This window comes from Mustela lutreola, chromosome 15 (genome assembly GCF_030435805.1).
Source record: "Mustela lutreola isolate mMusLut2 chromosome 15, mMusLut2.pri, whole genome shotgun sequence".
Lineage (NCBI taxonomy): Eukaryota > Metazoa > Chordata > Mammalia > Carnivora > Mustelidae > Mustela > Mustela lutreola.
The window spans coordinates 43,405,395-43,420,014 of record NC_081304.1 but is presented as its reverse complement, the minus strand read 5'-3'; the positions used below and the strand labels follow the sequence as shown (position 1 = coordinate 43,420,014).

The 14,620-nt window shown below is 37.5% G+C and overlaps 1 protein-coding gene across 1 annotated transcript in view; it reads right to left on the bottom strand.

Moving 5' to 3' along the window:
- The window catches only part of EFCAB5 (EF-hand calcium binding domain 5), a 167,832-nt gene that overhangs the window by 136,031 nt on the left and 17,181 nt on the right, over positions 1-14,620 (bottom strand). Inside the window, exons 2-6 of the mRNA XM_059147747.1 lie at positions 9,680-9,814; positions 7,671-7,743; positions 5,606-5,655; positions 5,014-5,076; positions 3,733-3,814 (exon numbers count right to left, since the gene is read on the bottom strand). Coding sequence (XP_059003730.1) covers positions 3,733-3,814; positions 5,014-5,076; positions 5,606-5,647 — 187 coding nt within the window. The 5' untranslated portion in view covers positions 5,648-5,655; positions 7,671-7,743; positions 9,680-9,814. The remainder of the gene's footprint in view (positions 1-3,732; positions 3,815-5,013; positions 5,077-5,605; positions 5,656-7,670; positions 7,744-9,679; positions 9,815-14,620) is intronic.

The window sequence follows — 14,620 nt, the reverse complement described above, 5'->3', positions numbered from 1 at the left end:
TGAACCACCCAGGCGTCCCTAAACTTTGCAGGTTCTAAGTTACTCTCTTTGCTTTCACCCTCTCCAGCATAACCCAAAGAGAATCCTCTCTTGCTTTAAAGGTAGTGCTACAGATATAGAGTAACTTAATATCTACCCATCTACCATGGTTCATATGTGCACCACACATGAACTAGGACATTCTCTATCTTGCTGTAGACTACTAGTGCTTCGTTAGTGTGCTTGGCTATGATAGGTTGCTAACCAATAACCCTAGTGTTTGCACTGATATGCAGAGTGGAAGAAGATGTGTATTTCTTTACAACTCTAGGCAAATACTTCTTTTTTAAAATTTTTTTATTTATTTGTCAGAAGGAGAGAGAGAGAGGGCACAAGCAGGGGGACCAGGAGAGGGAGAAGCAGCTTCTTGCTGAGCAGGGAGACCAATCTGGGTCTCGATCCCAGAACCCCAGGATCATGACCTGAGCTGAAGGCAGATGCCTAAAGACTGAGCAGCACAGATGACCCCAAATACTTCTCTCTTAAAGCCAAAAAACCAAGAAAAGAAAAGGAAGCACAGCAATAGTAGGGTTAACAAATCAGGATTCTAAGCAAGCCTATCTATAGCTATCTTTTGATTGAGTGACCTCTGAGTTTAAGGATCATAAATTACAGCACTGCCCAAGGGTAAATTAATTCTGGGGTTCAGTTGAATATAGTTTCAGACAGGTACTGGATTTCTTAGCAGGTCTATGCTTAAACATACCTAAACCTTTTACAGATTGATTGATTTGTTTTATATTCACTCAATAATAATAATGCCTCGTTTTTGTGGCAGGCACTATGCTAAGCACTGGAATTCTTTCTCAGGATTACCTTCCTAAACTCTTCATAGCATTAAAAGCCTTTCAAATTCTTCCCCAACATGCATATCTTCACTCCTATATTAATCCACCTTCTAAAATACAAAGACTTCTTCAGGTACTTTGGGCATAAATGCTTTCAACTAAATAAGTAGGGACACAAAAGAATTCCATATTCATATTTTGAAAGGTTCAGCCTTAAAAGTGACTTTTATCATTTCTTGCACTTAGTTCATGGCTCCCTGCTGGGTATGGCCTCCATACAAACCTATTTAAGGACATGTATAGGAATGAATTATTATCCACATTATAATAAGCTTTAGCAGATTCTTTCTTTACAAAAGAGCTTATAACATTAGTGGGACTGGCTGCTGATTAAACTGGTTCAAATTGACCCAGCAGGGCTATTCAACTAAATGTGTGATGTTCTCCTTAAATACAAGCCCTGTCTGAAACTCAGCTGGCTTGATTCTTAACATTTGTACAGAAGGTAGAATGACTATAAAGGAGGAAAAGAAGCACTCTTAAATACTATTAGAATTAAGATTCAATAGCTATAGGAAAATGCATTTTCCTACAAAACTATTAATCTTAGGGTCATGAAATAAGAACAGAGTCTAGCAAACATATTTTATTTCTTTTTAAATATTTGATTTTTAAGTAATCTCTACACCCAACATGGGGCTTGAACTTAAATCCCCAAGATCAAAAGTCCCATGTTCTACTGACTGAGCCAGCTAGGCATCTTGAGCAAACATATTTTCAAAAAACGACTTCTCAAAATATAAGTTAAACTCATACCCTGAACAGTATAATAACTAGGTAAAGAAATGAGGAATTCACACGTACACTTAAACACAATATTTTCTTAGCAAAGATACGTATTTGAGTGCATTCTGAGAGTTGCCAGACAAGACAATATCATTTTAATTTTGACAAGTATATAACAAGAATAAAGACACTTCCTTTGGTATTTTGAAATTGCGTTAACAGTTCCTATTCTCACTTCTTTATTTTTTAAAGATTTATTTATTTATTTGACAGAGAAAGAGCACAAGTAGGCAGAGTGGCAGAGGGAGAGAAGCGGGCTCACTGCTGAGCAAAGAGCCCAATGTGGGGCTCGATCTCACGTCCCTGGGACAATGACCTGAGCCAAAGGCAGACGCTTAAATGACTGAGACACTCAGGCGACAGCTATTCCCACTTCTTACACACACACACACACACACATGCACATGCACACGCACACAAAGACACAAACAGACACACTTACAATGAGAGATTTAAAATACTAGGCTTAATAGTGACTGGTCACTGAATAAATAAGCACATTGTATGGCAAGTGATATTGCAATAAGCAACTGCAATGTTTTCAGTATATCTCATATACTGGAATGATTAGACTTAAAGAAAATACATTTCCCTTTACCATACATTGAAAAGCAACAACAGAAATTGGAAGTTGAAGAACAGTAAATACCACAAACTCTTGACTGATAAGTTTTTTGGAGAGGCAATCAATTACATGATGAAATACATGTGTGAAGTTTTGCATGTGCAAGTTTTGTCACAACCTGATTAAAGTGAAAACCTAGTTAAATTTATAACAATTCTGTTTGACATGTTTAAAATTAAAGAGTTTGTTTAGAAACCTTGCTGAAGGGCATTGACTGGGCTGGCTCATTCAGAAGACCATGCGACTCTTGATCTCAGGGTCTTAAGTTCAAGCCCCACCTTGTGTGTTAGAGATTAAATAAATAAATAAATTTCAAAATAATTATCAATATATAATTAATGTAATAATTAATAACCGATAAATTAAAATAATTATATAAATGAAATATGAATAAATAAATAATTGATGTTATAAATAAATAAATAAACTTTAAAAAAACCTGGTTGAAATGATTAAGGTAAAGTATACGTAGTGGTAATGGTGGTGGAGGGTGGGAGGAGGAAAAAATAAAATCAAGAAACTGGGGCTGGGAGGAGAGGCAGGTGGAGAGGGACTTTCCGAGAAAGTCCCCCTTTTTACAAGTTAGTATAATACAAGCTACAAAAATATTACAAGTTTACAATAAAAACAGAATAAGTGTTGGAAAGTTTGGTTCTTAAGGTGTACATAGTATAATACATGTTAATAAGAAAAATAGTAAATAATTGTTTTTAATCGGTTTAAGAGACAGAAAACCCTTCAGAGAAAAATAAGCACCTAAAAGTTTCAAGTAGTATCTTTATAGCAATTTATAGCTTAGAAAATGCTTTAATAACTATTATCTAATAATTATTATTGTAATTCAATCTTTCACAGCCTAGTACATCCTACACACTTAATGCTTTAAACGAAACATAAGCAAATTTCAATTAATTAAAATAGTGTCTGTCATATAGTGTCAAGAATTTTTATTGCACAGGATTTCACTAAGTATCTGAAGTTAGAAGAACTATAGTGAAAGGGATGAATGTCTTTCTCACTTGGTTTTTGTCTTTGATCCTATAAATTTCCAGTGTGCATAATTATGTGGGATTTGAGTTAAGGGTGGGGCTAGAAGTCAGAATAAATGTGGGGCCAAGTACAGAGGTAAAAAGGAGAACCAAAAAGACAATAAACCCACCAAATCACTTGTGTTCTTCATTTTACATTTGCATTAATGAGTATGTGTCAGTCAGTTCTTGACTAAATTTTCTCTTTAAGCATAAGATGAATAAAGTGGCCTCAGAGGTATTAATAGATGGTGAGGGGAATACATTTTTTAACTATTTCCCAAATTGTATTTAAAGTACCCCTGAGATTATATTTTTTTTAAAGGCAAAATCTTAAGAAATGTATCCCTGATGAAAATATAATTGTATTAAATTCCATTGTGTTGGGGAAAGGCTGGTTCTCTACCTTGGGATTTTTCTTCTGCTGCTGCTTCTGCCACATTGCTCTTGGTGTCTAAAGCAGAGCTGCCTGGTTCACTCTGTGAACTCTGAAAGGAGAAAACAATCATCAATTTCAAAATGAGTTACTTTTCCTCAAAGTTGGATCAACTCTCCCAGTTAAAGAATGCAGATAAGTGCCTTGTAGGAATTACCAAACATACCTGGTTCATTTTTCTAGAATTTAATGCTGTGTATTAGAAGCAAAGGAGTAATCACAGTCTTACTGCATCAACAAGATAAAATGCATTGGCTCAACATGTCATCCCAACTGCCTGTGGCTAACAAAGTGATATGCTAAAAATATTATTCCAGATGTACATTAATCCTCAAAGTATTGTGTAAGCTCCACAATACTTTCTAAAAACTAATTTGAGACCACCATACAGTGAAATTTTGAAAATGCTACTGTTTTACTATTAGAATCACTTTCTATGTTTGTGGGGGAAAGAAAAAGATTTTATCTTAACTGAAGAAATAAAGCTTAGTTTTATGGATAAATGATGGCAAATAGCTTTTTTGTGCTCATGCTGATGTAGTTTTGTTTTCATGCTGACATAGTTTTAAAAGGATGATAATAGAATATTCTTAAGACTCATATTGGTGAACTTAATGGTGAATCATATTTTTAATTGCCTCTCCTTTTCTCTAGAATGTTCTTCCTCATTGAACTCTTGTAGTCAAATAAACACAAAGCTACTTAAGATATTAACATGGAAATTACAGTTTCAGAACAAATAGTGAAGTTACCCTAAAAGTGGGTGGTTATTGTACTCAGGATAATAGTTCTGTTTTAGAAAGCACCCTTTATTTACCTATAATTTATAATAGCTTTTCACAAATAATTTACCTGTCCATGGAAGCTTCCTGCAACTGACTCAAATGAGTCATTTTTTTTTTTTTTAGGATTTTATTTATTTATTTGACAGAGAGAGGGATCACAAGCAGGTAGAGAGGCAGGCAGAGAGAGAGAGGGAAGGAGGTTCCCTGCTGAGCAGAGAGCTCAATGTGGGACTCAATACCAGGACCCTGAGATCATGACCTGAGCCGAAGGCAGAGGCTTAACCCACTGAGCCACCCAGGCGCCCCTCAAATGAGTCATCTTAATGATTAACATGAGTTTGCTCTTTTCCATTTGCCATTTTATCTTTTTGAATACCCACACATTTTCTTTTCCTTCTTCATAAGAAAATTAATTTGTCCAGTTTACTCTTCAGTATTAACATCTGATTATTCATGAAAACTCTACCTCAGTAGGCTCTTTTACTTCAGTTGCTTCCTCTAACCCTTCTTTGTCTTCTTTTCCATTTTCCTGAAATGGAAACAGTAAGTTGTATCCAAAAGAAGCTAAAGATAAAACTAATAGCTTATACTCTAATATACCAAGATTTTTATGTAAAAAAAAATTATGTAATGGGCAAGTATCATACCAAATAAAATCACACAAAGTAGTTGTATTAACAAATTCAAACAGACCTGTTATAAATGCCAAAACTAGAAGCATATTACTGTGACCCAACTATTATTTGACCCCCTCACACCCCTTTTTCTTAAGTAGACTACATGCCCAGCATGGAGTCCAACCAGGGGCTTGAACTCATGACCCTGAGATCTAGACTGACCTGAGATGAAGAGTTCAGATGCCTAATAAACTGAGCCACCCTGGCACTCCTGACCCCCTTTTTTCCAGCAATTTTGTCACAACCTGATACAGAATACTTCAACTAAAAAGAGAAATAATTAAATGATAAAATATGATATTGCATCTCAATTTTCTCAAGAACGTTGATTCTCAAATCCTCTCATAGTTAAGTGGTTAGAAACCTACGTTTGCCATGTACCTGAGCAGGTTTGTGTTCCTCTTGAGATGCTGACTCACTCATCTGGGCCACTGAAAGTTATCATCAAAAAGTAGGGAAAAGTATTACCAGACCAATATTAATAACAAAAAAGAAAGAAAGAAAATAGTAATAAACAACAAAAAGCACTAGAGAAGACCGAAATCACCCCCAACCCCCAATGCATCCCACCATTCTATTGAATGGTAAGTTCTCAACTGCTAAACTTTTCAAACTCTGCTACTGTTACTGCTGTTATTACTGGCCAAAACTAGATTAGTGCTAAGCTAGTGCTAGGGAGACAGAAAAACTCAACATTAATAATCACAACCATTATCATTTTAAAAAGAAACACACACACACACACACACACACACACACACACACACACCAGCAACAGTAATGCAAGTGAATTTTTTAAAACATTATCATCCTCATTAATTTTTGAAATAACAGTTTAGATGAGGTGGAATGAAACTTTGATGGCTACCCAATTCTCACTACAGAGCACTTCTTTTTTGAATGAGGAGTTCTGAGAAGAATGTGGTTTTATCCTATTTATTCATATTAAGGAGTTAAAGTGGATAATTATCAGATCTTTACTTCACTGAAAATGACTATAGATTCAGCCACAAATTATCAAAATCACTGCCGTGCCAAAAATCATTTGAGAATTTGTGTATATTTAGGCAAAGTGCTATGCAAAAAGTAAATTTTATATCCGTGGCCTATACCTCTAGGGCAGTTACAGTCTAAGGATTACTTAATTTGAAATGGTATCTTTATACAGTGCTAGAGTATTTGTATTTCTTTTTATCAACACAGCACATGTTCTAGTTGAATAAACCAAAATTACTGCCTTTGGAGACAACAGATTCCAACGTTAGAATAGCTGCCTTGAAGCCTTTTTTGAAGCAATTCATGAATAATAAATAATATAAAATAGATTCCTTTGGTAGGTCCCAATTGTACATGCTCACAGACTGCTTTCTTTGCTTATGGTGTCCATCTTTTGAAACTGCTAAGAAGCTCCCTTCCATTTCTCTTAAAATCCATTTTGTTTGGATGCACCCAGATAAATCCAATGCAATAAAGCTTTATTGGGGGCCTTCTTTATGCAGGCAGACATCAGGGTTGAAAAGATGAGTAAGACCTGTGCTTGGGGAGACAAGAAAACTTCCTTTGAAGAGTTCCTAGTTTAGTGATGGAAAAAGGGATAAACAGAGGCAATTTAAATCTGCAATTTAATCTGCCAATGAAGACGTGCATGTAAGATGCTAAGGAACACAGAGGGGTAAGCAGTTACTTTTCCCAGGGAGGTCAAGGAACTTCACAGAAAGACAGATTTCTAAACTGGATCTTAACAGGCTAATAAGACATTTTTGTGTAAAGGAGCGGGGGAAGAGTATTTGAGGCAGAAGGAGCAATACACACTAGGGTATGCAAGTTCAAAAAGTGAAACACTGATCGAGCAGAGCGTACTTATATAAAAGAAAATGGCAGATATGGCCGAAAAGGTCACTTTTCCATCTGTAAAGTTTAATCATGCTGAATCAAGGAGTTTGGACTTTACTCTGTGCTTTTTAAGCACAGTATAGATGTGATCAGGTTGGTGTCTTTAAAAAGTTACCTCCACCAGTAAAGACTAGAACTATGAAACACTGGGGAAAGAGAGCATGAAGGTAAATTTTGTACCTGAAATGTTGCATCTGCAGTAAATGGCCCTCACTCTAATCTAGGTTCTGCCAGACACTGCCAATACCCTAACCATACCCCTTCAGCTTCACTTTTCAGTATATGTGCATGGTTTCTGACCGCAAGTGCCTGGAATTCTGAGCATTTCCTGCCAGTCCAAATGTGGGGAAAGGCAAGAAGGGCTTGGGAGTTGGTATCTTACAGGAGAAGCCCTCAGTCAGTAATGGATAGGAAATTGCATAGAGCCCCATAGGTGGAACATTTCTGTCTCCCAGACTTCCCCAATGGGATAGAGCCTCAATTGCCTACAGTGCAACCTGCCTAATAATACAGGCATCCTTCATTTTTCCGTATTACTTCCCTACTCCATTACCATTGTTTCCTGGAACCGCCTCCCAGATGAACTTGCACTCAACTCCTTGGATCAGGGTCTATTCTGTGGGAACCTAAAGTAAAACAGATATGATGATCATGACTGGGGGCAAAATTGGATCTACAAGACCAGTGATCTAACCCCTGAGCTATGGAGCCTTCCCCTGCAAAATTGGATCTAAAGAGTGAAAGAGAAATAGTTGAGGTTCAAGGAGTGGGTTTTTTTCCCCATTATTTATAAGGATTAATGGATGATGATGCCATTTAATGAAATAAGGAAAAGTTTGCATTTGGAGGTGTTAACATGTTTAATATACCTATTCAGTAGTCTATAGACATTTCCAGTAAAAATCTTAATGACACTGAAATATATTATGGTGCATTGGTAGGAGGTTGTGCAGAATCAAGTCCTTTGGAAAATGACAGAAGCACTGTCCAGTCTGAACAGTACTAACTTACATTTTAATTACTCAAAGTGCATAGCGTTCTACGCACCTCACTCTCCCACCCATGAAATTCTAGAGTCATTCTACTTAGATTATCAGCTATGAGACAGAATTTTGTGAACCTGTTAAGCGACCTTTATATGCATTCCCAATAGATTTATAAATTGGTGAATTGCAGCATTTGGCATCTTGATTGGCAAGACTGTCAGTCATATATGACAGGGTAGCCAGTTAACCTTGAGGAAGGGGTTTCCCAGTGTAAGAGAGAAATCATGAACGATTCTGATTTGTCAGACTAATAGAAGATCAGAAATGTCATTTAGCTAGATTTCATGATTCTTAAACCCCTGAGTACTGACAGAAAGATGCATTTGCAGGAGGATGTTAGTGGAGTTCACCCAATAAGAATATCTTCTAGAAGAAAAAAAAGATAAAGATAAACCCTTGCTGATGAATACTTAAAGGTAAGGCTAGGAAAGAAAAGCCAGGGTAAGAGAGCGATGACTGCTGAGAATGGCAGGAAATTCCTACAGCTTTTTACCTGCATGCTGCTGGCTTAACTCCAGTTATCAGCCTCTACAACTATGCATACGCCACAGCAAGCTACTGCAGCCCTACAGGTATATGCCAACAGCCAAGGCCTATAGAGCTATTGGTGGATCTAGATTGAACCCTAACCCCTGCCATTGGTCTGCACAGCTCCACTCACTTGCAGTTAACCTTACAGTTGTACACCTGCAAGACACCAGCTCCAACTCCCATCACTGGCCTCCCCTGCCAAACATGTGCCTACAGCTAGCCCCTACAGTCACACATGTACACAGTGACAGCCAGAGCCATTGCAGCTGCCTGTTTGCCTGCAGTTGTCCCCAGCCCCTGCTGAAGGCCCTAGACTTCACCAGTACACATCTGTTAGCAACTCGTCCCTGCAGCCAGCCTTCTCAATTGGCCCCATAGCCAACAGTGTGCACACTGTCTGGCTATGGCCACTATCACTGTCTGGCATGGTCCCTAGCCAGTAGACTAGAGGTTCTCTTAAAGAATCCAACAGTCCTGGGATGCCATGGTGGTTCAGTTGGTTAAGGGTCTGATTCTTGATTTTGGCTCAGGTCATGACTTTGGTGTCCTGGGATCAAGCCCATGTCTGGCTCCGTGCTCAGTAAGGAGTCTGCTTTAGAATTCTTTCCCTTTCCCTCTGCCCCCCACCCCCGCTCATGTGTGCTTGCTCTCTCTCTAAAATAAAATAAAATAAATCCTAAAAAAAATTAGGATTTATTTTATTTTATTTTAGAGAGAGAGAGTGCTGTGAAGTGTGTAAACCTGGTGATTCACAGACCTGGGGATAAAAATATATGTATATAAAAAATATATGTTTATAAAAAATAAAAAAAAAAAAATTAATTCATTAAAAAAAAAAAAAAAAAAAAATCCAACAGTCCTTGCAGCCATTGTGCACTGCCTATAGCTGTCACCAAGGATCATGCAGTTGTTGATTTTATGGATCATAGCTTCCTGAGCCAATGAGACACCATGTCACCCTTCCCCATCTACAGGCACTACATACCTTCACACTTGGCATCCTGTAACACTAGACCAAGGGTCACAGCATGTTCCAGCATACCCCCAACTACAGTTGAAGGTCATTCCTTACCATTCTGTAGGTCTGGAAGAGCTGACTCTTCTTCAAATGCACAAACACCTACAAAAGTGACAGGGATCACAAAGAATCAAGGAAACATGACACCACTAAAGGAACATAGTAAACTTCCAGTAATAGACCCCAAAGAAGTAGAGATTCACAAATTACCTAACAAATAATTCAAAATAATTATTTTAAAGATGCTCAGAATGCTGCAAGAGAAAACAGATAAACAGTTTGATGAAATAAGGAAAATTAAAAAAAAAAAAAGAATGAAATGATAAGTCCCACAAAGAGAAAAACACAAAAAGGATGCCAGAAATTTTAGAGCTGGAGAATACAAGGACTGAAACAAAGAATTCAATGAAGAGCTTCAATAGCAGACTAAACAAAGCAGAAGAATCACTGAATCTGAACACAGATGATTTATTATTATTAATATTGAAGTATAGTTGATATACAATGTAGTGATTTGACAAGTCTATACACTATGCTGTGCTCACCACAGGTGTAGCTATCATCTGTCACCATACAATGCTATTATAATACCATTGATTATACTCCTTATGCTGTACTTTTATCCCTGTGACTTATTCATTCCATAGCTGGAAGCCTGTGTCTCTCCCTTCACCCATTTTGCCCATCCCTTAATTCTCTCTCCTGTGAGAGAGAATTTTTGTTCTCTATATTTATGAGTTTGTTTTTGCTTTTTGTTTATTTGTTTTGTTTTGTTTTTAGTTTCTATATATAAGTAAAATCATATGGTATCTGTCTTTCTCTGACTTATCACATTTAGCATGCTCTCTGGGTCCATCTATGTTGTCACAAATGGCAAGATCTCATTGTTTTTTTATGACTGAGTAATATTTCAGTGTGTGTGTGTGTGTGTGACATCTTCTTTACCCATTCATCTACTGATTGACACTTGGGTTACTTTCACATCCTTGTTATTGTAAATAATGCTGCAATAAACACACGGGTGTATATATCTTTTCCAATCAGCATTTTCATTTTGGGGGGTAAATACTCAGTGGGAATACAGATCATTTGAAATGATCCAATCAGAGAAAAGGAAAGGGAAAAAATGAAGGAGAATGAAGAAAGCCTATGGGATTGATGGGACACCATTAAGATAAACTATGTATTATGAGAGTCTAGGGAGAGGGAGAGAGGAACAGAAAGCTTGTTTTAAAAAATTTATGTTTGAGAACTTCCCAAATCTGTGGAGGTATTTGCACATCCAAGTTCATGAAGTTCATAGGTCTTCAAACAAATTCAACTCAAAGACATCTTCCCCAGGACACATTGTAATAAAACTGTCAAAAACCAAAGACAAGGGCACCTGGGTGGCTCAGTGAGTTAGGCCTCTGCCTTCAGCTCAGGTGATGATCTCAGGGTCCTGGGATCGAGTACCACGTCAGGTTCTCTGCTCGGTGAGGAGTCTGCTTCCCCCTCTCTCTCTGCCTGCTTCTCTGCCTACTTGTGATCTCCCTCTGTTTGTCAAATAAATAAATGAAATCTTATTTTTAAAAAAAGCCAAAAATAATGATAAATCTTGAAAGCGGCAATGGAAAAGAAGTATGTCACTTACAAGGGAATCCTATAAGACTATCAATGTATTTCTTACCAGAAACCTCACAGGCTCACAGGAGAAAGTAAGGGTGATATATTTAAAGTAATCTTATCTGGCAAAATTCTCCTCAGAAATGAAGGAGAGACAAAGTCTTTCCCAGACAAATAAAAGCTGCCTTACAAGAAATATGAAATTCTTCAAGTTGGCACAAAGGGACACCAATTACTAACATTAAAATATAAAACATACTGATAAATATAACTATAATGTCAAATTCAGAATACTTCAATACTGTAATATGGTAGTGTATTAATCAGTTAATTCTAGTATTAAGATTAAAGGACAGAAGTATTAAAAATAACTATAGCTACAATATTTGCTAATGGATATACAGTATAAAAAGATGGAAATTTTGGTATCAAAAACAAAATGGGAGGGTAAAAAGGTAGAGCTTTTGTATGTAGTTGAAATTAAATTGAAATCCACTTAAAATTATTATAATTGATATTTCATGGTAACCACAAAGTAAAAACCTACAATAGATGCACAAAAGATGCACAAAAGCATACCACTATGTAAAATCATCAATTCACAAGGGAAGTCAGTAAAAGAGGAAGAAAGAAAAAAGGAACTATGGAACAGTCAGAAAATCATTAACAAGATGATATTATTAAATTTTTCCCTATTGATAATCACTCCAAATGTATATGGATTAAATTCTCCACCAAAATGCATAGAGTGGGGGCACCTGGGTGGCTCAGTGGGTTAAAGCCTCTGCCTTCGGCTCAGGTCATGATCCCAGGTTCCTGGGATTAAGCCCTGCATTGGGCTCTCTGCTCTGCAGGGAGCCTGCTTCCCTTCCTCTCTCTCTGCTTGCCTCTCTGCCTACTTGTGATCTCTGTCTGTCAAATAAATAAATAACATCTTTTTAAAAAATGCATAGAGTCGATGGATGGATGGATGAAAAACAAGACCCAACTATATGCTGCCTAAACAAGAGACTCATATCAGCTTTAAGGATGCAGATAGGCTCAAAGTGAAGGGATAGAAAAAGAGAGTACATGCAAGTGAAACAAAAAATAGAGCAGAGGTAGCTATACTTAAATCAGACTTTGAAATAGACTTTATGCCAAAAGCTGCAACAAGAGACAAAGAAAGTCATTGTACAATGATAAAGGGGTTAACTCATCAAGAATTATGGGTTGCAGAATTATAGTATTAACTGAATTCACATCCCAGCCAAGTTACTCATGTTAAAATTGGGGCACTGATTAGGAAGAAGGACCTCATTCCAAACTTCCAGCATTCAGTGGGACTAGGAGACTAATAATCTCAAACTTCTGAGTCACTCTGGGTCTCTCTTGCCAATGGAGGCAGTTTGTCCTCCTGTATTTTGGAGACTAGCCTTCACTAATTTGAAAACCTTGCAGTAATTTCTGGGGCAATTGCCTTAGTAGGAGTTGCCCATTTTCCTCAAGACTCCTTGCAACCACCTCTTACTTCTAGGAGACTCATAACTAAAATCAGAGTCAAAATGCTCCAGCAGGGTGATTACAAAGAATGACCAGGAAAAATAGTTTTTATAGCAAAAGATTTTCACAATTTGCATATATAGTGGCATAAACCCAACGAATATGTGTTAGAGTATATCATAAGGGAGTTAAAGAAAGGAGCACAGAATATGGTGCTGAGTTGTTAGAATTTGTTAATATGGATACACTTGTCAGAAATTAAGGACTTCAGGTCATAGCTTCTATAGCTGCAAGTGATGTAAGAAAAAATCTAAAGGCTTAGGGATATAGGAATGTTGGAGCAGATTTATTATGTATTGACCTGCACATCCACTCCCCTTCCCAGTACATCCTCTGAGAGGATCCTGGGGAGATCCCTTTACTAGAGCATTGAAAAGTATATTAACAATGGGAATACCTGCATCCTTGAAAAGTTCTGTGGTTCTATAGAAAAATTTCTATTCTTCTATAGGTTAGGCAGGTGGGTTTCAGAGTAGTAGAGGCCAAATATTGGTATTCAACCACCAAAGACAAAGTAGGCACATTTACCATAAAAAGAAGTAGAAATAGAGTGGTATTCAGATTTTTTTTTTTTAACTCTCAGCAATCTTTGTGGCTAAATGATTATGGTGGGCCTAGGAATAAAATAAAATACTGAAATGGTCATCCATATATATATATATATATATGATAAAAAATCCATATATGGTGACTAAAGATATGGCTCTAGTCACCATCATGGAGAGTTTTGACCTCTCACCAGTTTCTAGGCCTAAGCCCCATAAGCCCCATAATGAAGGCAAAGCTGGATCTCCTTGAAGGAGGATTTTGCAGCACTGTCATCAGTATATACTGAAAATCCTCCCCATACAACCTGTGGCCAGCTCCTAAAATGACATATGCCAGGGGGAAAAATATCCTGGTATTACACGGATGTTAATTCCTGGGAACTCCTAAGTGCCACCACAGTCCACCAGTTTAAGTACGGGCTTGTGGTAGAAGGTGAGAAATTTAGTCTTTTTTTTTTTTTTTTTTTTTTTTTTTTAATGTAACAGCTTAGGATCCTTTATTTACAGTTCTCAGTTTAGAGGCTTATGAGTGTAGAATGTAGAGGTTGCTACTAGCTCCAGGTCTAGGGACAGAAATTTCCAGTCTTCCACAGTTACAGGGGCCTGTTGAAGTGGAGGTTAGAGCCTTATACTCCATAGCCAGTGTTGTAGCTGACTTTAGTCTGGCAGGGGCTGTGGAGTCATGAATGGGTGGGGAGGTATAAGAACCTGGCTGTGGTGTCCCTAGAGTTGGCCCATAAACAACTGGAATTGTCTGTGTCTTGTTTATGAAGGCATTGTATGCTAGAAGGACAAAGCTGTTGACAACAGCACCACAAAGAGGATAAGGAGGATGGCCTAGCCAGAACCCAGGAATTTCTGGAGGACAACTGAATCTTCGCACTGATTTTTCTCCATGCTGAAACCTGCATGGACATGGAAGACTTTACTTGCTGGGATGTCTAGCAAAGTATGGTACAGTATGAGGGTCTCATGAAGAAGTATTGCTGTAATGGCCAAGGCCTGACTTGGGGTGCAGGATCCCGTAAGATTAGCACTATTTCTTCCAGTGGCAATAAAAAGCCAGAACACAATTGAATTGGTATACTGATGAGGTAGGTCTTCAGGTCATAACTGAGTGTTAATCTTGATGATGCACTGACCATCTGGTTTCCCTTGGGGAAAGAAATCTGAAGAGGTTTTAGCTTTTACCAAAAAAAAGGCAAAAAGTAAA